The sequence below is a fragment of the Stegostoma tigrinum genome, chromosome 8 (assembly GCF_030684315.1).
Source record: "Stegostoma tigrinum isolate sSteTig4 chromosome 8, sSteTig4.hap1, whole genome shotgun sequence".
Classification (NCBI taxonomy): domain Eukaryota; kingdom Metazoa; phylum Chordata; class Chondrichthyes; order Orectolobiformes; family Stegostomatidae; genus Stegostoma; species Stegostoma tigrinum.
In genome coordinates, this window is record NC_081361.1 from 85,996,963 (window position 1) to 86,019,779 (window position 22,817).

At 41.9% G+C, this 22,817-nt stretch overlaps 1 protein-coding gene across 1 annotated transcript; it reads right to left on the bottom strand.

Moving 5' to 3' along the window:
- Window positions 1-4,185: 4,185 nt before the first annotated feature.
- Window positions 4,186-22,130, bottom strand: rpl5a (ribosomal protein L5a). Its single transcript, XM_048539304.2, has 8 exons — window positions 21,997-22,130; window positions 18,673-18,742; window positions 18,451-18,566; window positions 18,156-18,290; window positions 15,511-15,713; window positions 14,823-15,000; window positions 11,256-11,344; window positions 4,186-4,364 (listed from the first exon to the last, which is right to left on the bottom strand). Exons 1-8 carry the CDS (start codon window positions 21,997-21,999, stop codon window positions 4,265-4,267), a joined length of 894 nt encoding a protein of 297 aa, XP_048395261.2. The 5' UTR covers window positions 22,000-22,130; the 3' UTR covers window positions 4,186-4,264.
- Between the last annotated feature and the right edge of the window lie 687 nt (window positions 22,131-22,817).

Sequence of the window (22,817 nt, forward strand, 5' to 3'; positions counted from 1 at the left end):
AAATCATCTTCCCCATTGGCTTTAAGGTTTCTATGGAAGTGAGTTTTGTCACCAAGACTGCCTATTTCTACTTCTGTGATATCAGTCACCATTGATCCTGCCTTAGTTCATCTGTTTAAAAGCCAGAAGAACTGCAGATGCTGTAAATCAGGAACAAAAACAAAGCTGCTGGAAAAGCTCAGCAGGTCTGGCAGCATCGGTGAAGGAGAAAACAAGAGTTAACGTTTGGGTTCGGTGACCTTTGGGGGGGACCTTCTCCGTGCCTCCAAGTCTTTGACAACTACGCATGTTCCATATGTTAGGCTCCCCCGATTTTAATTGCATTATAACTACTATCTGCATTTCAGCTGTTTTAACCCAAGCTCTGGAAGTTCCTTTAGCTTGCCACCTGAAACGTTGACTTGCTTCTTTCCTCCAGATGTTGCCTGGCCTGCTGTGTTCTTCCAGCCTCCTGTTTGTCTACCTTGGATTCCAGCATCTGCAGTTTTTTTTGGTCCCTTTCTATTTCTAACCTGTCCATGCTAACTTTGACTCTTGTAAAGTCAATTAGTCCCAGTGTGAAGAGACACCGCTTTAGAACCAAGATCAGGAGGAATTTCTTCCTCCAAAGCCTAGTTAATCTGTGGAGCTTATTACTGCAAGAGGCTGTGGAAGCCAAGCCAAGGGATAGACAGGTGCTTGATTGGTAAAGTGATCTAGTTATGGGGAGAAGGCAGGAGAAAAGTTAAGAAACCTATCATCAACGAGTGAATGGCAGAGATTTAATAGGCTGAATGGCCTAAATTCTGCTCTTATATCTTAGTCTTTTACGTGTCTTTTGCTTCCCCATGAAGATTTCCATTTGCATCCTTAATAGGCTCAAGTTTTTAACTTGGCTACTGTTTACATTTTGTTTATAAAACAGTTACAATCATACACTAGATCCCACATTTGAGAATCCCTGATCCTATCTAATAAAGCCTCAAGATTACATCTGTTTGCACAAACACAAACTTTACAAGTCACAAAAGTTAAATAGCTTACAAAAACCATCTTGTACTCTTGAAGCTAAAATCAAGAAGTGCCAGGGACCCCGGTTAGATTCCAGCCTCAGGCAAACATCTGTGTGGAGTTTACATGTTCTCCCCATGTCTGCGTGTGTTTCTGCTGGGTGCTCCGGTTTCCTTCCACAATCCAAAGATGTACACGTTAGTTGGATTGGCCATGCTAAATTGTAGGTTAGATGTGTTAGCTGTGGCAATCGCAGGGATAGGGTGGGATGCTCTTCAGGAGGTCTGTGTGGACAGGTTGGGCCAAATGGCCTGTTTCCACACTCTGGGAATTCTATTCTACAAAGGTAAATTAGCAAGCACAAATCCTGCACATTAATGGTAAATGCAGATATCACTGCAAGTCAACAATTTTGTTAAAGTTCAAGTCTTCCTCCAAGAGTTCCACACTTCCCTTTTGAAGATCCCACTTCTGAACTACGTTCAATTAGATATGCCAAGTCAGGATGTATATTCTAACACTTATGCTGATGCATTTCCAGCTCTTCCTGAACTCCTAAGGATTCTCTCAGCCACTTTACAGTCAGCACATAGTATCACTTTGCCAGCTGAACTTCTTTCTTGGCTATTCTCTCTGTGGTCTCTTCCTAGGTTTCTGCTCCTCACTGTCACCACCCTCTTCTGGGTTCCTCAGTATCTTTCTTTCACAGGATTCTTTTTACTGGGTCCTATTACATCAGTGTTTTTAAAAACACTACAGCAGTATATTCCTAAATGACTGGGAATGTTTACATGTTTAAAGGGAAAGAAAACAGACCAGAAAGTTACATGCATGACTGGAAATGTTGCTGGGCGTTGTGTCGGGCCAAGACTCCATCTGCTGGAGACTGTAGTCCTTGGCCTTCACCAGACACCTGTGCCAGAGAACCAAGTTATAGTTTCATATTGTTTTACAGTTCAACTTCACATATCTTGTTAATCTTTCTTTGCATTTTATGTTTTCAATTCCATCCATTGTATAATTCTGGTTTTAATCACTTGAAATGTCACAAGCACCTACTTTTGGTTTCAACTTTTATTTGTTTTCAAAGAAGCAACTCTCTTGGATGCATTCATATCTCCATCTAATAGATGGTGTCTAATTTAGTCCTGAACTGTCTTGTGCACCCTCTGTTGGCATGCCTGCTCAGTACTGCAGGTTTTTTTTAAAATGATTTGGCAAATCATCATACTTAGCTCACACCCAAAGAACTATATAGCACAGGAAATGGATCTTTGCACCCTACCTCACCCCCAAGCCTGCACTGACACATTTTGGCCTCCATACTACAACTGTCCTCACTTACAGGATGTTTCCCTGTATTCACAAACTCATCCAACTGATCTTTCATTGCCACTATTCGACCATATCCTCTGCAGCACATTCCACTCACCACCCTATGTGCGAAAAACTTGTCTCGCACATCTCTCTTCAACATTTCCACCCCACCCCCCCCCCCCCACTTGAATCTGTGTCCCCTAGTAACTGAGCCCTCCACTCTGGAGGGGGGGAGCCTCAGACTTTCTACTCTATTCTTGCCAGTCACAAACTTTTAAACTTCTGTCAGGACACCCCTCAACCTCCTGTACTCCAGTGAAAACAAACCCAGTCTATCCAACCTTCCTTCATTTCTAAATTCCCCCGTACCAGGCAACATCCTGGCAAATCTTTTCTGTACCCTTCCCAAAGCATCCACATCCTTCGGTACGGTGGTGACCAGAATTTTGCGCATTATTCCAAGTGTGGCCTAACTTAAGTCCTATAAAGCTGCAACATAGCTTGCTTATTCTTATACTCAATGCCCCTTCCAATGAAGGCAATTTTTTTTTAAACTAGATTCCCTACAGTGTGGAAACAGGCCCTTCGGCCCAGAAGTCCACACCGCCCCTTGCAGCATCCCACCCAGACCCATCCCCCTGTAACCCACACACCCCTGAACACTACGGGCAATTTAGCACGGCCAATCCACCTAGCCTGCACATCTTTGGACTGTAGGAGGAAACCACAGCACCCAGAGGAAACCCACACAGACACAGGGAGAACGTGCAAACTCCACAGTCGCCCAAGACTGGAAATGAACCCAGGTCCCTGGTGCTGTGAGGCTGCAGTGCTAACCACTGAGCTCCCCAATTATGCCACAGACCCTTTTTTTACAACCTCATCATGTGGACCTGCCTGCCCAGGTCCCTCAGCATATCAATACTTGCATGCTTGTGCTATTCACTGTATGGTTTCCACCTGTACTGCGCTGCCTCACATTTGTGTGGATTAAACACCATCTGCCACTTTGCTGCCTGTGCCTCCAACTGATCTATATTCCGCTGTATCCTGACGTGTTCACACTCCACCAATCCACAACTTCAATCTTTGTATTGTCTATAAAACTTACTAATTGCAGCAGCCACATTTTCCTCCAAATCATTTCTGCAGGCCACAACCAGCAGAGGTCCCAGCACTGATCCCTGGGGAATACCTCCACATTTACAGCAAAAGCCAGTCAAGTGATTTAATTAAATGTCTTATTCTTTCCATATATGTTGTCCGACAGTGGAAATTGCAACGTGTGACACCACTGCAGTTCAAAATTAAGTAATTATACAATTTTATCTCTTTTGTACTCCACTCGCGTTCGTTCACCTTGTTCATTTGTTTCCAGGCCGGTTCAAAGACTAATTACCAGTCAGTACTTCTTCCCCCTTTTAGTTCACCAACACAGGAACAGACTTTCAGAACAGCAAGGTACAAATTCAATCAAAATTTAAGAATCCTCAAATGGTTGCAGGTATGCTCCTAAATTTAGACAACTTGGATTACCTAAACAAAGTAGCTGCTTGTACAGTTATCTATCCTAGTGATCTTTTGAGTTCAAATACAACTGAAATAGAGATCCGATTTCCATATGGCAGCTTTTTAAGCAGCACTACTGCTGGAAACCTGTAAGCCACAATAGGTAGGATTAGACCAAAAAGTAAACAAAAGCCTCAGCAACCCAGAATTTCCATGTGCATATTTCTGCTCTGCATTAGACTTCACTCCCTATCATGAAGGGGAAAACGGGGCCTCAACTTACTGAGGGGAAAATCACAGTTACATTAAACTCCACTGAAATACTAATTTTCTTGTCCCTTCAAATTTCACACTCAATATAAACAGAAGCAGTTTTTCTTTAAATTTATTTAGCTGTTTACATGAATCAGATTTATTGTTTTGCTGAATAATGGCAAAAGGCAACCGTTCAACTGTCGCCATTCTGTTCCTGTGCCCTGAGGAAGCTGGCCTTCTTTTGAGCAATACGATCCTTTCTCTGTTCCAATGACATCTTAGGACGGTTCCACCTATAAAATAAGAAAAATAGTTCAATATTTGTCACTAAAACAATAACACTCAGCTTTTTTGCAGAAAATTAAATAGTCACTCAACAACAAAAGTATTCAACGATCTTCAACCATCACCAAGCTCAAATGTTAAATGATGCCCAAGCATCACAGTACCATGAGGTCTGAAAGTTGTATGTGACTAGGATTCATATATTTATAGCAATTTATGAGCTGTTGTGGAATGCAAGTCCTTCTAAATTAAACTTCAAGTGAACAGGCACATTTAGATAATAAAATATGAGGCTGGATGAACACAGCAGGCCCAGCAGCATCTCAGGAGCTCAAAAGCTGACGTTTCGGGATAAGCAACTGCACCTCCCAGTCGCAAACCATTTCCACTCCCCCTCCCATTCTTTAGATGACATGTCCATTATGGGCCTCCTGCAGTGCCACAATGATGCCACCCGAAGATTGCAGGAACAGCAACTCATATTCCGCTTGGGAACCCTGCAGCCCAATGGTATCAATGTGGACTTCACCAGCTTCAAAATCTCCCCTTCCCCCACCACATCCCAAAACCAGCCCAGTTCGTCCCCTCCCCCCACTGCACCACACAACCAGCCCAGCTCTTCCCCTCCACCCAGTGCATCCCAAAACCAGTCCAACCTGTCTCTGCCTCCCTAACTTATTTTTCCTCTCACCCATCCCTTCCTCCCACCCCAAGCCGCACCTCCATCTCCTACCTACTAACCTCATCCCACCTCCTTGATCTGTCCATCTTCCCTGGACTGACCTATCCCCTCCCTACCTCCCCACCTATACTCTCCTATTTTCTTTCCTCTCCATCTTCGGTCCGCCTCCCCCCCCTCTCCCTATTTATTCCAGAACCCTCACCCCATCCCCCTCTCTGATGAAGGGTCTAGGCCCGAAACGTCAGCTTTTGTGCTCCTGAGATGCTGCTGTGTTCATCCAGCCTCACGTTTCATTATCTTGGATTCTCCAGCATCTGCAGTTCCCATTATCACAGGCACATTTAGATTCCATTTTTTTTTAAAAAGACTTCCAACAAGACGGTGAACAGCTGCCTAAAATCAACAATGTAGCTTGGCGTTTAATGCATGTAATGACAAATCAAGTCGCTACCAGAAGCAAAAAAAAATTTGCCAGATTACGTACCTGAATCAAAAGAACTACAAGCAGTGTTTAGCAAAGCATTTTGCAACGTGACCAGTTTTTAAACTCAGCATCACCTTCTCAAGGGCAAACAGGGACAGGTAGCAAAGGCTGGCCCTGCCAGCAATGCCCCATTCCCATGAATGTATTTTAAAAAGCAAGAGATTATTTTACAGAGACAGCTGCAAAAACAAGATAGTAATGAAATAGTATTGTGACTGTGTTAAAGCTCTCATTTTAAAAATTAACAGTACATCATATAATTATGAAAATCTATTTTTAATGGTAGTTTGAAGAAGGGTTAGTTTTATGACTCTTGGAGATTTCAGCCATGTTCTACATGCTCCATGGTCATAATAGTGAAGTCCCTGTCACTGCAACCAACCACATACCCCTCTTCCAAACCTGCCTCCTCCCTATTATGCGGAGAAGCTTCTCTTTCCAATTACCCATTCCATAGCTCTTGTTCTCCAAGATCAGAGCTCCCCATCCCTCCTTCCCCAATGAGCACTCTATACCGCTTTTTCTTCCTCTATAACTATCTCCAAACAGACACTTGCCAAACTTTTTCCTCCTTAAATCCCAATTTGGATGTTAACCTTCCTTAGATTTGTTTGGCAGGCAAGAGTGGCTTCTCTTCAGCCAACTCCACCTGGATCCATACTTCTGCGAAAAAGGGACCAAACCTCATTAGGAATAGCAGTTCAGGTTTAGACACGAGTGGCTGAGCAGCAGTTTTACCACTGGTGGGCAGTTGAGTTTTTTTATTCCTTCAAATGGTGTGAGCACTGCTGGCTGGCCAGCATTTCTTGTCTTCTTGAATTGCCTTTCGGACAGTAGTGCAGTTTTGCTGGGTGTTTGGGGGTGGAGGGGGTGGTTTCAGCAACACTATATTTCCGAGCCAGGATGCTCAGTAGCACTCAGGACTCGGGAAGGCACAGCCAGGAACGGCTGCTGGTGAAGACAGGACGAAGAACAAAGAACAAAGAAACCTACGGCACAGGAACAGGCCCTTCGGCCCGCCAAGCCTGCGCCAATCAAGATCCTCTGTCTAACCTGTCATCTATTTTCTAAGGGTCTGTGTCCATTTGCTCCCTGCCCAAATATATCTTAAAAGACGCTAACGTGTCTGCGTCTACCACCTCCTCTGGCAACGCGTTCCATGCGCCCACCACCCTGTGTAAAGAACTTTCCACGCATATCTCCCTTAAACTTTCCTCCTCTCACTTTGAACTCATGATCCCTAGTAATTGAGTCCCCCACTCTGGGGGGGAAAAAGCTTTTTGCTATCCACCCTGTCTATACCCCTCATGATTTTGCAGACCTCAATTAGGTCCCCCCTCAATCTCCGTCTTTCTAATGAAAATAATCCTAATCTACTCAACCTCTCTTCAATAGCTAGCACCCTCCATACCAGGCAACATCCTGGTGAACCTCCTCTGCATCCTCTCCAAAGCATCCACATCCTTTTGGTAATGTGGCAACCAGAACTGTACACAGTACTCCAAATGTGGCCGAACCAAAGTCCTACAAAACTGTAACATGACCTGCCAACTCTTGTACTCAATACCCCGCCCAATGAAGGAAAGCATGCCATATGCCTTCTTGACCACCCTATTGACCTGCGTTGTCACCTTCAGGGAACAATGGAGACCTGAACACCCAGATCTCTCTGTTCATCAATTTTCCCTAGGACTTTTCCATTTACTGTATAGTTCGCCCTTGAATTTGATCTTCCAAAATGCATAACCGCGCATTTGCCCGGATTGAACTCCATCTGCCATTTATCTGCCCAACTCTCCAGTCTATCTATATTCTGCTGTAACTTCTGACAGTCCCCATCACTATCAGCTACTCCACCAATCTTAGTGTCATCAGCAAACTTGCTGATCAGACCACCTACATCTTCGTCCAAATCATTTACATATATCACAAACAACAGTGGTCCCAGCACAGATCCCTGTGGAACACCACTGGTCACAGGTCTCCAATTTGAGAAACTCCCTTCTACTACTACCCTCTGTCTCCTGTTGCCCAGCCAGTTTTTTTTAATCCATCTAGCTAGCACGCCCTGGACCCCATGTGACTTCACTTTCTCCATCAGCCTGCCATGGGGAACCTTATCAAATGCCTTACTGAAGTCCATGTATATGACATCTACAGCCTTTCCCTCATCAATCAACTTTGTCACCTTCTCAAAGAATTCTATTAAGTTGGTAAGACGTGACCTTCCCTGTACAAAACCATGTTGCCTATCACAGATAAGCCCTTTTTATTCTAATTGGGAATAGATCCTATCCCTCAGTATCTTCTCCAGTAGCTTCCCTACCACTGACGTCAGGCTCACTGGACAATAATTACCTGGATTATCCTTGCTGCCCTTTTTAAACAAGGGGACAACATTAGCAAATCTCCAGGCCTCCGGGACCTCACCCGTGTCTAAGGACACTGCAAAGATATCTGTTCGGGCCCCGGCTATTTCCTCTCTCGCTTCCCTCAGAAACCTAGGAGAGATCCCATCCGGACCTGGGGACTTGTCCACCTTTAATGTCTTTTAGGATACCTAACACTTCCTCCTTCCTTATGTCAACTTGACCTAGAGTAAGCAAACATCTATCCCTAACCTCAACATCCGTCATGTCCCTCTCCTTGGTAAATACTGATGCAAAATACTCATTAAGAATGTCACCCATTTTCTCTGACTCAGCACATAACTTTCCTTCTTTGTCCTTAAGTGAGCCAATCCCTTCTCTAGTTACCCTCTTGCTCTTTATATATGAATAAAAGGCTTTGGGATTTTCCTTAACCATGTTTGCCAGCAATATCTCATGTCCTCTTAGCCCTCTTAATCCCTCGTTTCAGATTCACTCTACATTCCCGATATTCTTGCAAAGCTTTGTCTGTCTTCAGTCGCCTAGACCTCATGTATGCTTCCTGTTTTCTCTTGGCTAGTCTCACAATTTCACCTGTCATCCATGGCTCCCTAATCTTGCCTTTTCTATTCCTCATTTTCACAGGAACATGTCTCTCCTGCAAGCTAATCAACCTCTCCTTAAAAGCCTCCCACGTATCAAATGTGGATTTACCTTCAAACAGTTTCTCCCAATCTACATTCCTCAGATCCTGCCGAATCTTGGTATAGTCGGCCTTCCCCCAGTTTAGTACTCTTCCTTTAGGACCACTCCTATCCTTGTCCATGAGAACTGTAAAACTTACGGAATTGTGGTCGCTATTTCCAAAGCAGTCCCCTACTGTAATATCAACCACCTGGCCGGGTTCATTCCCCAGCACCAGGTCCAGTATGGCCCTTTCCCGCGTTGGACTACATATGTACTGCTCTAGAAAACCCTCCTGGACACACCTTACAAACTCGGCTCTGTCTTGACCCCTAACATTGAGTCAATCCCAGTCAATGTTGGGAAAATTAAAATCTCCCATCACCACCACCCTGTTTCTCCTACACCTTTCCATTATCTGCTTACATATTTGTACCTCTATCTCACGCTCGCTGTTGGGAGGCCTGTAGTACAGCCCCAGCATTGTTACTGCATCCTTCCTATTTCTGAGTTCTACCCATATGCCTCACTGCTTGAGTCCTCCATGGGGCCCTCCTTCAGTGCGGCTGTGATATTGTCTTCGACCATTACTGCAACTCCTCCACCCCTTTTACCTCCCTCTCTATCCTGCCTGAAGCATCGATATCCTGGGACAACTAGTTGCCAGTCGTGCCCTTCCCTCAACCAAGTCTCAGTAATAGCAATAACATCGTACCTCCAGGTACCGATCCAAGCCCTAAGCTCATCTGCCTTATCTACTACACTTCTCACATTAAAACAAATGCACCTCAGACTACCTGTCCCTTTGTGTTCATCATCTGCTCCCCGACTACTATTCCCTTTAGTCTCACTGACTCCATTATCTAGTTCCCTACAGGCTTTCATTACTACCTCTTTTCTGTCCAATATTTGGTTCCCATCCCCCTGCCACATTAGTTTAAACTCTCCCCAACAGGACGTGGCTGAGATCCTGACCATCCAGAATTTCCCTCCTTTCCAGGGTTAAAGCAAGAGCCAAGTGGCAGGCTGTGGTTCGGTCTGAGTATTGCATCAATAATGGACCCTCAGCTTGGTGACTATCAAAATGTCCTACGCCTGAGCAGCAGCAACTCCTGCTAGGGAGGCAGCAGCAGGAAGATGACCTAGTGCAGAAAGATGCTCTTCAAACTGCAAATTGAAGAAGCAGCTTATAATGATGCAGCCTCAGCATTTCCCTATCACACAAAGCTAGGCCAGAACAGATGGCAGATTAATAGAATAAAGGGATGAATGACAGCTCCCCACGCCAGGCAACATTTCAAAAAACGTAAAAAGTCTTGTTTTTAAGACAAGTGCTTTCACAGGGCTGAGGCAGTGCTGGGTAGGCCAACTTTGACTGGCTGTCCTTATTTAGCTTTGAGAGAATGGCATTGTGTTCCTTCTTGAACTGCTGCAGTCCACGTGATGCAGATACTCCTTCCATGCTGTTAGAAAGTGGTTTAAAAGATTTTGAATCAGGGACAATGGAAAAAATGACGGATTGAGTTCCAAGTCTTGTAGATGGATACATTGCTGCTACTATATGTCATGATGGATGGTGTAAAGATTTAAAGCAAATGGCATGTCAATCAATTGATGAATTTGCTGTGATGGAGGAACTTCTGGATGCTACTGGCATGGATGCAATGCCATTAAATAGAGAATATTCCTAACTTGTTTCTTGAAAAGTGCTGAACAAGCATGGGGAGTCAGGAAGTAAAACATTCTCTGCAGAATTTCCAGCCTTTGTCCTGCTTTGTTTCAGGGATAGTATTTATATGGCAGTTCTAATTAAGTTTCTGCTCAACAGTCATGACTGTGAAGTTGACAATGATGGACTGAGTGATAATGATGCTGTAACGTCAAGGGGAGATGGCTAATCTCTCTCTCTTTAAAAATGTAATTTCCTATCACCAAAGTAGCAAGTAACATTTGTGTCTCCCATCAGCCCAAGCTTGAATGTTGTCCAGGATTTGTTCCATACAGGCAAGGACTACTTCAATATGTGGAGTTGCAAATGATATTGAACAAAACACAATCTGGTGCTATCATCCCCACTTCTGACCTTATGATGGAGAGATCATTGATAAAGCAACCGAAGACAGTTGGGTTGAAGACACAATGCTAAGGAACCCCTGTAGCAATGTCCTGGGGTTCAGAAGATGAACTATGACTATAAAGTCCCTTTTGCTAGTTGTCGCAAATTCTCTCTATCCAAGGTATTTTCAGAGCTGTGCATTTTCAGTTTTTATTTAAAAGTAGCTCATTGCAAGCCAAGTAACACAATGGGCAGCAAGGCAGCTTGAGGGATTTACGTTAATGGATACACGCTCTCACATAACAGTAGCTCATTTCTACTTAACACTAGTTATAATTAGATAAAACATTTGCTTTCACGCACATGCTAAGAATTTGGGCTTAGTTGCAAATGACTTTTTGACTATGTACAAAAAGTTGATCCACAAGTAAGCGTGCACCTAGTTACGCTTGTACATTTTAAAAAATGCACTCTTTCAATAAAGATATTACCTTCACTTCTTGACCTGAAAGCAGATTCAGCCTCATTCTAAAATAAATCTTTATTTTCAATGAATAAGAAAGATTAAGGTCTAATATTACTTCTTGTAATTGTCATAAATAAATGTAGTATTCATGGTAATACCTCTTTTTCTTGACTTCTCTCTTGGGCTTCTTCTCATGAACAGGGTTTTGTCTAATAGCAGCGTGGGCTTTCTTGTACAAATCTTCTATCTATGAAAATTTTGAAAAAAAGCAGTTTCAATAAATAACCTTGCACCATGATTAAACATTCCTTTACTGAACATCCCTTCAAGCTTTGGCCAAAAATGTAAGACTTAAATCGTTTTTAAAAAAGTTTCAAATAAGGATATCACAAAAAAGCCAGTGTTTACTATCCAGAGTACTGAACTTCTTCAATTACTGCAATTCCATTTTCATAGTTTGTCACATGATGCCACCAGTGTTTAAAAATCGATCTCAATTTCTTTTCTACTCATTGATTAACTGGAGTACAAAATAACCAATTGGAGAGAATAATGGACTTCCAAAAATATGTTTAATAAAAATGCTATGTTAAAAGCTTGCCAGCAAAGCCCATGAAATTTAGGACAGCAGAATACAGAAGTTAGGCACAAAACAGGAAAAAAAAAAGCAGTGGTGAACATTTATTTTTTAAGCCAGTTCAATGGCTTTGCTTGTTAACAATTTGAGGTACGCAGGGCAGAATTTCAAAATTTGCAGATAGTACCGTAAGAAAACATGCAATTATTGTGAACCAAGTGGGAGATAGCGACAGACTTCAAGAAAACATAGCATAATAATAGTGGAAAAACAGGGACAGGTGGCAAATAGAATTTAATGCAAAGAAGTGCAAATTGACACCTTCTGGTAGGAAGGATGAGGAGAGGAAATATAAACTAGGAATACAATCTTAACAGATGCAGAGCAAAAAGACCCAGGCTTATGCTTGAAAGGCATACAGTACAAATAAGAGAGTTGTGATGAAACTTCATGAAATATTGGCTCAGCCTCGAAGTCAATGCACATTAATCACTGGCCTAGCCAGTGATACCTCATTCCATTAAAAGAATTTTTAAAAATTTCTGGATAGATTGGAGAAGCTGAGTTTGTTCTTGCAGAAGGTCAACAGATTTGAAACAGGTGCTCAAGATCATTAGGGGTTTGGACAGTAAATTGAGAAGCTTCCCATTGTTCAAATAGTCAAGAACCAGTAAACACATTAACATAGACTGGCAAAAGGTCCCATGGCAATACAAAAACTACTTTTTTAAACATACCATTATTATTTAAACATACCATAATTATAATCTGGAATACTGTACCTGATAGAGTAGGGGAGCAGGATTTAATTGTGGCCATCAAAACAGAATTCAGTAAACTCAAAAAAAGTTGCAGAGCTCCAAGGAAAGGAATGGCAACTGTGACTACGTGAATTGATTTTGCAGAGTCAGCACAGACAAAGCAGAGATAAATGTCTTACTTTTGTATTACAAACATTCTCAGCAGTACAGTAGTAGTATACTGGTGAAAAAAGAAACATTCTCAAAGCAACGTTGAATTTCTAACAAGTCACAATAGTTTACACTGCAGGAGAGGAATATGCTCAACTGAATTTGATAAACAATGAAAGGCAAGCCTTTTTTTAAAAACATTCAGTGGACATAGGCATCACTGGATAGACCAGCATTTTATGGCCCAGCCCCAACTGCCCTGCTCTGGCAATGTGTCAAACTATTCCGCAACGAAACTACTATGAAATGTACTTTGACAAGAACTTTAATCAATGCAATATAATACTACTATGGTTGTCTGCTGACTTTTGCATCAATCTTTCAGCAGGTTGGACAATTGATTAATTATTTCTTCCAACTACAGAAGCAACAAATTCATCTCTACCGCAACATCAAGCCAAAATTAATACTACAAATCCTTCCTTTCTCAATGATGCAAGGTTCAGCCTGTCTGGTTCTTCATCAAACTAGGCCCTCAAAACTACCACACATTCTTTAACATAAACATAGAAATAACAGCAGAAATACTGCCAGAAACTGAACCGTATCATTCACAATCCTGACATCCTGTCAATGAAATGAGCTTCCTATGTTATCAGAGATAATGGGAACTGCAGATGCTGGAGAATTCCAAGATAATAAAATGTGAGGCTGGATGAACACAGCAGGCCAAGCAGCATCTCAGGAGCACAAAAGATGAAGGGTCTAGGCCCGAAACGTCAGCTTTTGTGCTCCTGAGATGCTGCTTGGCCTGCTGTGTTCATCCACTTCCTATTTTATCAGATTGTTTGTTCCACTTTCATAAGCGTTCTCTGGCCCTCAATCAGCTCATCGACATGTCTTGTTATCTTAAGCCTCAACTGTCTCCAGCCATAACAGCACACTCCAGCAAGCCCTCCCATCTTCCACCCGCCATTAACTTGAACCGAACCAAAAATCCAATGCCAAAGTTCTAACTGGCATATGCCCTATCAACCAGTTAACCCTGTTAACTACAATGGCATATCTCATCTTCGGTTTCAAATCACAGCAGGGCTCTGTACCTCATTCTCTCTGAACTGCTCCTTGAGTCAACAAACATCCAAAGTCTTTGCACTGCTCCAATTCTATTGCCTTGTACATCCCTGATTTTAAGTGTTATTATGCTTTCAGTTGTTTAGACACAAAGCTATGGAATTTCCTCCATAAACTCATCTCCTTACAACCTCTCCTTTCGTCTATCTTCAGAACACTGATCTTAAAATTTCATAAAACCATAAGACATCAAGTCTGCGCCACTATTCAATCATGGTTGATAAGTTCCTTAACCTCATTTTCCCGTTTTCTCCCTGTAACCCTTGATAATCAAGAACCTGTCTATCTCAGTCTTAAATGTACTCAATAACCTGGCCTCCACAGCCTTCTGTGGCAGTGAATTCCATTAATTCACCACTCTCTGTCTAAAGAAGTTTCTCCTTATCTCCATTCTAAGAAGCCTTCCCTTTACCCGAAGGCTGTGCCCTAGGGTCCTAGTCTCTCCTACCAATGGAAGCATCTTGCTAACATCCACTCTGTCCAGGCCATTCAGTATTCTGTAAGTGTCAATTAGTTCCCTCATCCTTCTAAACTCCAATGAGTACAGTCCCAGAGTCTTCAAACATTCCTCATATGTTAAGCTTCTCATTCCTGGGACTATTCTTGTGAACTTCCTCTGAACCCACTCCAGGGCCAGTACATCCTACCTGAGATATGGGGCCCAAAACTGCACACAATATTCCAAATGTGGCCTCAGCAGAGACTTAGAGCCTCAGTAGTATATCCCTGCTTTTATATTCAAGTCCTTTCAAAATAAATGCCAACATCACATGTGGCTCATTGTCAAGTTTTACTTTGTTGGCGGATGGATTTTTTGTTAAAACAATGATTAACAGAATAAATTAAGTATAATATTTTTAAAATCTTGCTTAGTGTAAATTTTCGTTTCCTCAATTTGTATGTTCAGTAGGATTCTGGCTATCTATGCGCCTGAAAATAACCACAGAATGCATTTAACTTGATATCTTGTTTTTCTACACAGGACTACTCTAACTCTGCCGTTGAAACTACTCTAACATCTCACTCTGGGCTATAAAGACCAGTTGTTCAAAACAGATCAAGGAGAATTGTGTATATTTTTAAAAAAATATCCATTTCCTTACCTGGTCCGCTGTTACTCCATGCTTGATGTACTGAGAAAATTGCTTCTTATAAGCATCCTCATCCTCATCCATTAGGTAGCGCATGTATTCTGCTATATTCAACCCAAAGATGTGTTTACGATGAACTTCAGGATTGAACTCCTTGCTTTCAGAGTCATAACCAGGAAATCGCTTGGTGCTGGAATTTAAGAAATCAGTGTATTTAATATTCCACTTGTTTTTCTCTTTACAGAAGTTATGAACTGCTTTCAATCTAGACTGTCACAAAATTTACATCACACGTAAGAATAACTTAAGTAAGCTCCACTCAAATTATGTCAACGCAGATACAAAAACATGGAAAAACCTCAAAACCAGTTACCTGAAATTCAAGTAAACTGTTACTTTCATGTAGGTTTATAAGAAACTATGGCAACGTTATTTAGATCAGTCATTATTGTTGGTTGCATCAACCATTGGGCATGATCTATCCATATTTTTGTTCCTGTTCGTTACAGCCACATTTCAAAGGCACTGTTGAGGTCAGGAATTAAACGTATAGATGCAATCCCCTACATACTATTCTTTCTTTCCCCCCCACTAATTTTGCATTGTTCAGTGTATTTCAACATCAGGCATCAAATCACAAAATTAAACCCTGAAATTACAAAATAACATTAGAAATAAAAGACACAATGCAGCCCCTTACCTATGTGGAATAGACAGGCCGCCATCAACTGCACCTTTCAAAGCTCCAAAGACTTTGTTGCCTGTGGTGGTTCTGGCCAGTCCAGCATCAAGATAGCAGGTGAAAGCACCATGCTTCCCATCAATGCTTTCTACATTGTATTCATCACCAGTCACTTCCACCTGCCCCTCATAGATCTTGTCCAACCCAAATTTGTTCAGCAACTTTTTAAAACGAAAAAATGTCAAAGATTGTTAACAATTTTTATTTGTTAAAAGTAAACCCACAACTACAATACCAAGAAGACAGTGTTAAAATCTGCTGTGGACAAGAAATCTACTGTATGTGTTTTACATAACTATATTGAAGTGTACACAGATTTAAATTTCATACAAATCTGTTCCAATTTTTCATCAAAATCCATAGGAATGGCAACCAATGTGGATCCGAGCACTGCCCTTTTATATTGTTAACAGTCAGGTGTAGAGGAAAAATATCTGTTTCACTTTGTCAAAGTAAGAAGTAATCAACATCATGTTCAGATCAATGACCTTTCAGAAGTACTGGGTCATCAACATGACACGTTAATTATGTTTCCCTCCACAGATGTTGCTGACCTGAATAATTTCCTGTTAGCCCATCAGATTTTGCTTTGTTTGGAGGTGTTAATTTATGTTGTTGATAGAACTGAAGACTCTTCATTCTACACGTGACCAATGCAGCACCCATGGGGTGTTTGACGTTGATACTAGCATAAGCCAGCTACTCCCAAACTTTAATTCACCAAGGCTCCTTAAACAGTACCTGTCAAACCCAAGACCACTACCATCAGAAACACATGAACAGCAGATACACAAATACCACCAGCTGGAAATTTGCCTCCGAGCCACTCACCATTCTGACTCGGAAATATATTGCTGTTTATTTAGCGTTGCTGGGTCAAACTGTTGGAACTCTCTTCCTTATGTATATATTTTTATTTTATTGCCCTTTGGTGTATCTCTCCACCAAATGAAAAATAGCAGGTCAAGAAGCAGCTTACCACCACCTCCTCAAAGGCAACTAGGGATAGGCAATAAATGCTGCCTAGCCAGCATACTGTGAGTGAATTAAAAAGTCAGACACTCGAAGAAATTAACTTATTGTGTTAAAAGGCCAAATTAAAGAAGTTCAGTATAAATGCATGCAGTGTTGATGTAAAGTATACACTGGAACTATGACTGGAATCACAAGATGCCAAATTTCAGCACCGGTTACATGCCCCCTAAACAGAGCCTTGTTACTGACTGGAAAGATAAACTGTCATTTTATCCCAAACAACAACTCCACCCTTGTAACCTCCTCTTTCTCTCTCCTTGTCACACATAAGGCAAAACCAGACTGTTTTACTTGAAGTTGAGATATTAATCACATAAAGAAACTTATGATCTCCCTGACATCAGTCAGCGCCACATCTTCCTCAACCCATTCATATTCCACTGATAATCTCACCTGTGCCTTTCTCAGCTCCAGATTCAATGTTTCTAGTCTGTTCTGGACAGCTTTCAATTCACCGCCCTTTCAACTTCAATTCACCCAAAATTCTGCTGTTTCTATTCTATACAACGTAAAGCCTAATTTAGCAATCAACCTTGCCCCTGTGAAATACACTTATTCTGATTCACCACCTTCTCAAATTTAAAAAAAAACTATCAAAATCTCTATGGGCTTGTCAATCTCCATAGCTTCCAGCATCCCTCCAAACACTCATCACCCCTGAGATTTTGCAGCCTGAGTCCATGAAGTGAAGTCTAGAGGCCAAAAGCAAGCATCTTCCCTATTGTTAAAGGCTCATCCCAAAAGACAGTATTGAATAGGCAATGGGAAATTCAGTCAGATATCCACAGAATCCCAGCTGCACTTAATGCCTTAGAACATCGCAAACATTATCTGACTGTGGGCCACTGGCCCACATGCCAATAGACCCTACACCATACACCTGACCACCCCTGATAATCACTACTCCTGATGAACTTTTATGCATTCCCCAAATTCTTCCCATCACTGACAACTGTGTCCTCAACTATTAGGCTCCAAAGGCTGGACAGCCTCCCCTCTATCAGCATGACTCCCTTTCAATTTTTATGCCCACTAGGTATAGCTTTCAATTATTCTCCAAATAGCTCCTTCCTCAACTTTTACTACAATTTCACTTTTGTGAAGCACCATGCAGTGCTTTTCAATGTTAACAGCACTACATAAATGCAAATTGTTTTCATACCCACGTTCAGACCTTGTGATTAAATGCTCCTGTATATATTTAACTACTGCAATAGAAATAAAGACTTGCATTTATATAGCACCTTTCACTACCTCAGGATGTCCCAAAGCACTTAACAGCCAACGAAATGCTTATGAAGTTCAGCCACTGTAATGCAGAAAAAAAGGAATATGCAAAGATCATTGCACAACTATACACCCAAAACCTCTCTCTTAAGATTATTGAAGACAATATTCCCTGCATATTTTACCATATTAAAATGACATGGTTAACAGCCATTACAAGTTCTATATTCCTCTAATAAAGGACATTAAATAAAGAAATTACTCAAAATGTTCTGACCATAAAGAATATTCTTATGAAAGCAAGAGCATTAAAATGGCATGAGTGCTAACCTAGAACTTACCCTGCGGGCAAGAAGCAGACCAGTGCAATAAGATGCAGCATAGTTGGTGAGCCCAACTTTTATGCCATATTTGGGTAATTCATGGCCGTAAGCAGCACATACAATGATATCACCCTCAATTTTGGCATACGCAATCTGTAAGGTAAGAAGCCATCAACATCATGTGCATTACTTCGGGAGAAGAGAGTTTGTCTTTCACACAGCATTAAAATTCAAAGTGCCCAACAACATGATTGCTTTCTTATCGTAGGCCCCACTTAACACAGAGGAGTAATTATTAATGCAAGTCTTTTACCTGGCATATGATGTCCCGGTTGGTGAATCGTACAATCATCCGATATTTTGGGGTATTGTACTTGTTCTTATCCTGTACCACTAAGCGTTTTCGTGCATAGTAATCAGTCTTTCCCTCTGAAAATGGAAGAGAGAGTACATTTCATTACATTGTCCCACCACCAATTGCTGGAATTTTGCAGAGTGCAAGGAAGGGGCTAACAGTTTCCCCCAATTAACTTGCCTCTCCTCCTCCTAAATTTCACTTGGTAACGCTTGAAGTATGCCTTGCTTTTCACAACCTTAACAAATCCCTATGGTTGAAAGAAAAAAAAATTAGCTTTTTAAGAACTTAATGTGCAAGATAAACGTATCCAAATATCGATGTACTTGCCAATCTGTCACATATCCTAGCTGTTTTATAAACATACTCACTCCGATACCAATGCCAATTTTACTTGAGCAGAATGCCACAAACAATACAATGTTACCATCACTAATCTCGACTGAAGTATTTTTATGCCATAGCACCAACAGTTAAAAGACAATTGCTGTAGGTTCAAGCAGATCAAGTCCATCTCGTTAGTATTCACTACCTTTTGCATCCAGCCATTTGACTACTGCTGTCTGCTGTTAGAAAACACATAAGAGAAATTTCGACTGAAATGCACTTATGCCCACTCAACCTATCTAACTTGCTCTAAAGTGCCAGATTGCCAAACAACAAGTCACTAACTCATGCAACATATGTGAATATTGAACAGTTTGGTCAACTGTAAGTTGTTTGGTAACACTAGCTCGAGGTTAATGTTAGCTGAAGGCAAAATTTCTGTATCCACACTTAACTCTCTACACATTGGAGGACTAAGAATAACGAACTAAGAGCAAAAGAACTACGATCCTAAACTACGGGGACTGGTTGTTAAAGGCAGAAACAATCAGGCCGAAAAATGTGGTTGAATAGTTTTAAAATAGGGATTGCTTGTCTGGGACTTTTGACTTCAAGAGGCCAGTTTCGTTGTAAAAGATGGTAATGCTGCCTTCAAATTTAACTTAGATAATTCTGCATGTTTCCATTATTCAAATACTCAGTTTCATCAGCTTTATTTGCTAAGAAATAAAACTGATAGTTTTCATTTGCACTGATCAAGACAAAATTAACCTCTGCAGGACAAACTTAATATGCCTCAAACTGAAAGCAAACAGCACAACACAAACAGATCATCAGTCCAACCAGTCCACACCAACCATCTTTCCAAACTAAACTAGTCCCACCTGCTTGTGCTTGGGCCATATCCCTCCAAACCTTTCCTATTCATGAACTTATCCAATTGTCTGTTACACGCTGGAACTGTACCTGCATCCACCATTTTCTCTGGCAGTTCGCACGAGTGACTGTGGATTAAAAAACTGCCCCTCATGTCTTTTTTAAATCCTTCTCCTCCCACTACAAAAATATGCACCTCAGTTTTGAACTCCCTCACACTAACGAAAAGACCCTTGTCATTCACCTCATGTATGTCCCTTGTGATTTTATAAAACTCAACCTCTTATATTCACGTGAAAAGTGTTCCAGTCTTTAGTGTATTTTTATATCTCCAATCCCAGCAACATCCTGGTAAATCTTTTCTGAACCGTCTCCAGTTTAATAACATCCTTCCTCTAAGAGGGAGATCAGAATTGCACAGTATTCCAGAGGAGGCCTCACCCAATGTCCTTTACAACTTCAACAGAACAAGACGAAATAGAAATTTCAACTCAAATCAGAGGATAGCTACAGCGTGGGAGGAGACCATTTGACCAATCACATCCAACAGGTGGAATGCACCCAGTGCCATTTCACCTCCTCCAAAGAGTCATACCGGACTCAAACTGTTTCTCATCCACAGAAGCTGCCAGGTAGCCAAATTTTTCTTTTAAATTTCAGATCGACAGCTCAACTTATCCCAGACCCTTCTGAAATTCATTGCTGTGCACACAAAATTCCCCAATACACAGCTTTTTGTTTTAGGTCACAGACATTTAAACTTTTTAAAAAAATCTTACAGGAGTGCAGCCAACATTCAATTCTCCCACTCTCCTAAGTGTACACTACCTGAACTGCAGGGAAATGACATTTTAGGTCACAATGAAACAACTTTTCACTCCAAGAAAAATACAGATTGGGTTCCAAATATTTCCATTCCTGTACTTTCCCAGCACGTATGGGAAACTTATTTGTTAAATAGCTGTGCTAATGTAGTGGTTATGTTGCTGCATGAAAAATCCAGAAGCCTTGATAATGTTAAAGGGCATAACTTACAACCTCACCTCACTAATTTGCAACTTGGTATCCACAAAGTGACCATCAGGCAATTGAACTGTAATGCCCAAGTGATTCACTATTGTGCTCTAGGGAAGAAAGTTAACCATTCTTATCCAAGCCACCTGTAGATGGGCAATGCCACATTCCAATAATGACTAAAGCAAATGTACCAACGCTAGGGGGAGACGACGGCCTCGTTGTATTATCACTGGACTATTAATCTAGAGGCCCAGATAATGTTCTGGGGAGCCTGGGTTTGAATCCTGCCATGTCAGATGTTGGAATTTAAATTCAATAAATATCTGGAATTAAGAATCTCATAATGACCATGAATCCATTGTCGATTGTTGGAAAAACCCATCTGGTTTACTTATGCCCTTTAGGGAAGGAAACTGCCATCCTCACCTGGTCTGGCCTACATATGACTCCAGACCCACAGCAACGTGGTTGATTCTGAACTGCCCTCTGGGCAATTTGGGATGGGCAACAAATGCTGGCCTAGCCAGAAACGCCCTCATCCTGTTAATGAATAAAGGAAACAACTACACCACCACTTTTAAAAAAAAAATCACAATTACTGCACATCATTTTTCATACTCAGAATTTCAAGCCCTCGCCACTTAACCAAGTTGACACCATTATACAGGACTAAGTTAAAAATTACCGAACTGTCTATTTCTGAGTATCTACAAAAAAATTAAACTCTCTAATTTTATACATATGAATAATTTAACTTTAAACAATCTTCAGGACAACAAATTGAACCATTGGGCATTTTAAAGAGTATATAATGTTATCAAGTCCATAAACGTTAAGTCCAGCCTCAACAGAGAGGCCTACATTTTTTTTAAAATCGAAAACCTCAAGAAGGATTTAACTGTGGGGACAAGCGACAAATCAGATCACTTCTCTTGCCCAAGAAGGCCTAAGTTCAGTACAGAAAGAGCACCTGAGCCACACAAAATGATTTAAGCCAGTGTGCAATTATCGAAATGGGCAAAATGCAATATTTTACAAATGAGAAACATAGTAGTTTAGGCCAGAAAAGTGTGCAACTGGTGATTCCTTTCACGTCCTGCCCTGGAATCGGTCTCTCAGCCTTTAGCGCAATGGCCACGTTGGGAAGTGAGACAGCGGCTGAAGCTGCCAACAATCTATCGCCATCCTTCATAACACAGAACATTCCTCGCTTTCTGAGGGATCCATGCGATCCACGCAGTTGTTAACTACCAGAATCGATGTTTATTTCGTGAAACTACCAACCATTTTTAAGAGTCTTCACCCTCAACCGCCCGGGACCCAGGCGATTTTCTGGGGCAGACAGATTCCACCAAACTGGAAAAGGCCGCTCATTCTGCGCATGTGCAGTAGGTAGAAATTGTTGTCAGAAGTTGTAATAAGATCATCCCCCCTCCAACACCAACTCTGCACCGCTCAGGCCGCAGCGCCCCCTGCGCACGGGAGGATCAATAAGCTGCTCAAAACCAAGTCACCATTTTACAGAGATAATGGGAACTGCAGATGCTGGAGATTCCAAGATAATAAAATGTGAGGCTGGATGAACACAGCAGGCCAAGCAGCATCTCAGGAGCACAAAAGCTGACGTTTCGGGCCTAGACCCTTCATCAGAGAGGGGGATGGGGAGAGGGAACTGGAATAAATAGGGAGAGAGGGGGAGGCGGACCGAAGATGGAGAGTAAAGAAGATAGGTGGAGAGAGTGTAGGTGGGGAGGTAGGGAGGGGATAGGTCAGTCCAGGGAAGACGGACAGGTCAAGGAGGTGGGATGAGGTTAGTAGGTAGCTGGGGGTGCGGCTTGGGGTGGGAGGAAGGGATGGGTGAGAGGAAGAACCGGTTAGGGAGGCAGAGACAGGTTGGACTGGTTTTGGGATGCAGTGGGTGGGGGGGAAGAGCTGGGCTGGTTGTGTGGTGCGGTGGGGGGAGGGGATGAACTGGGCTGGTTTAGGGATGCAGTAGGGGAAGGGGAGATTTTGAAACTGGTGAAGTCCACATTGATACCATATGGCTGCAGGGTTCCCAGGCGGAATATGAGTTGCTGTTCCTGCAACCTTCGGGTGGCATCATT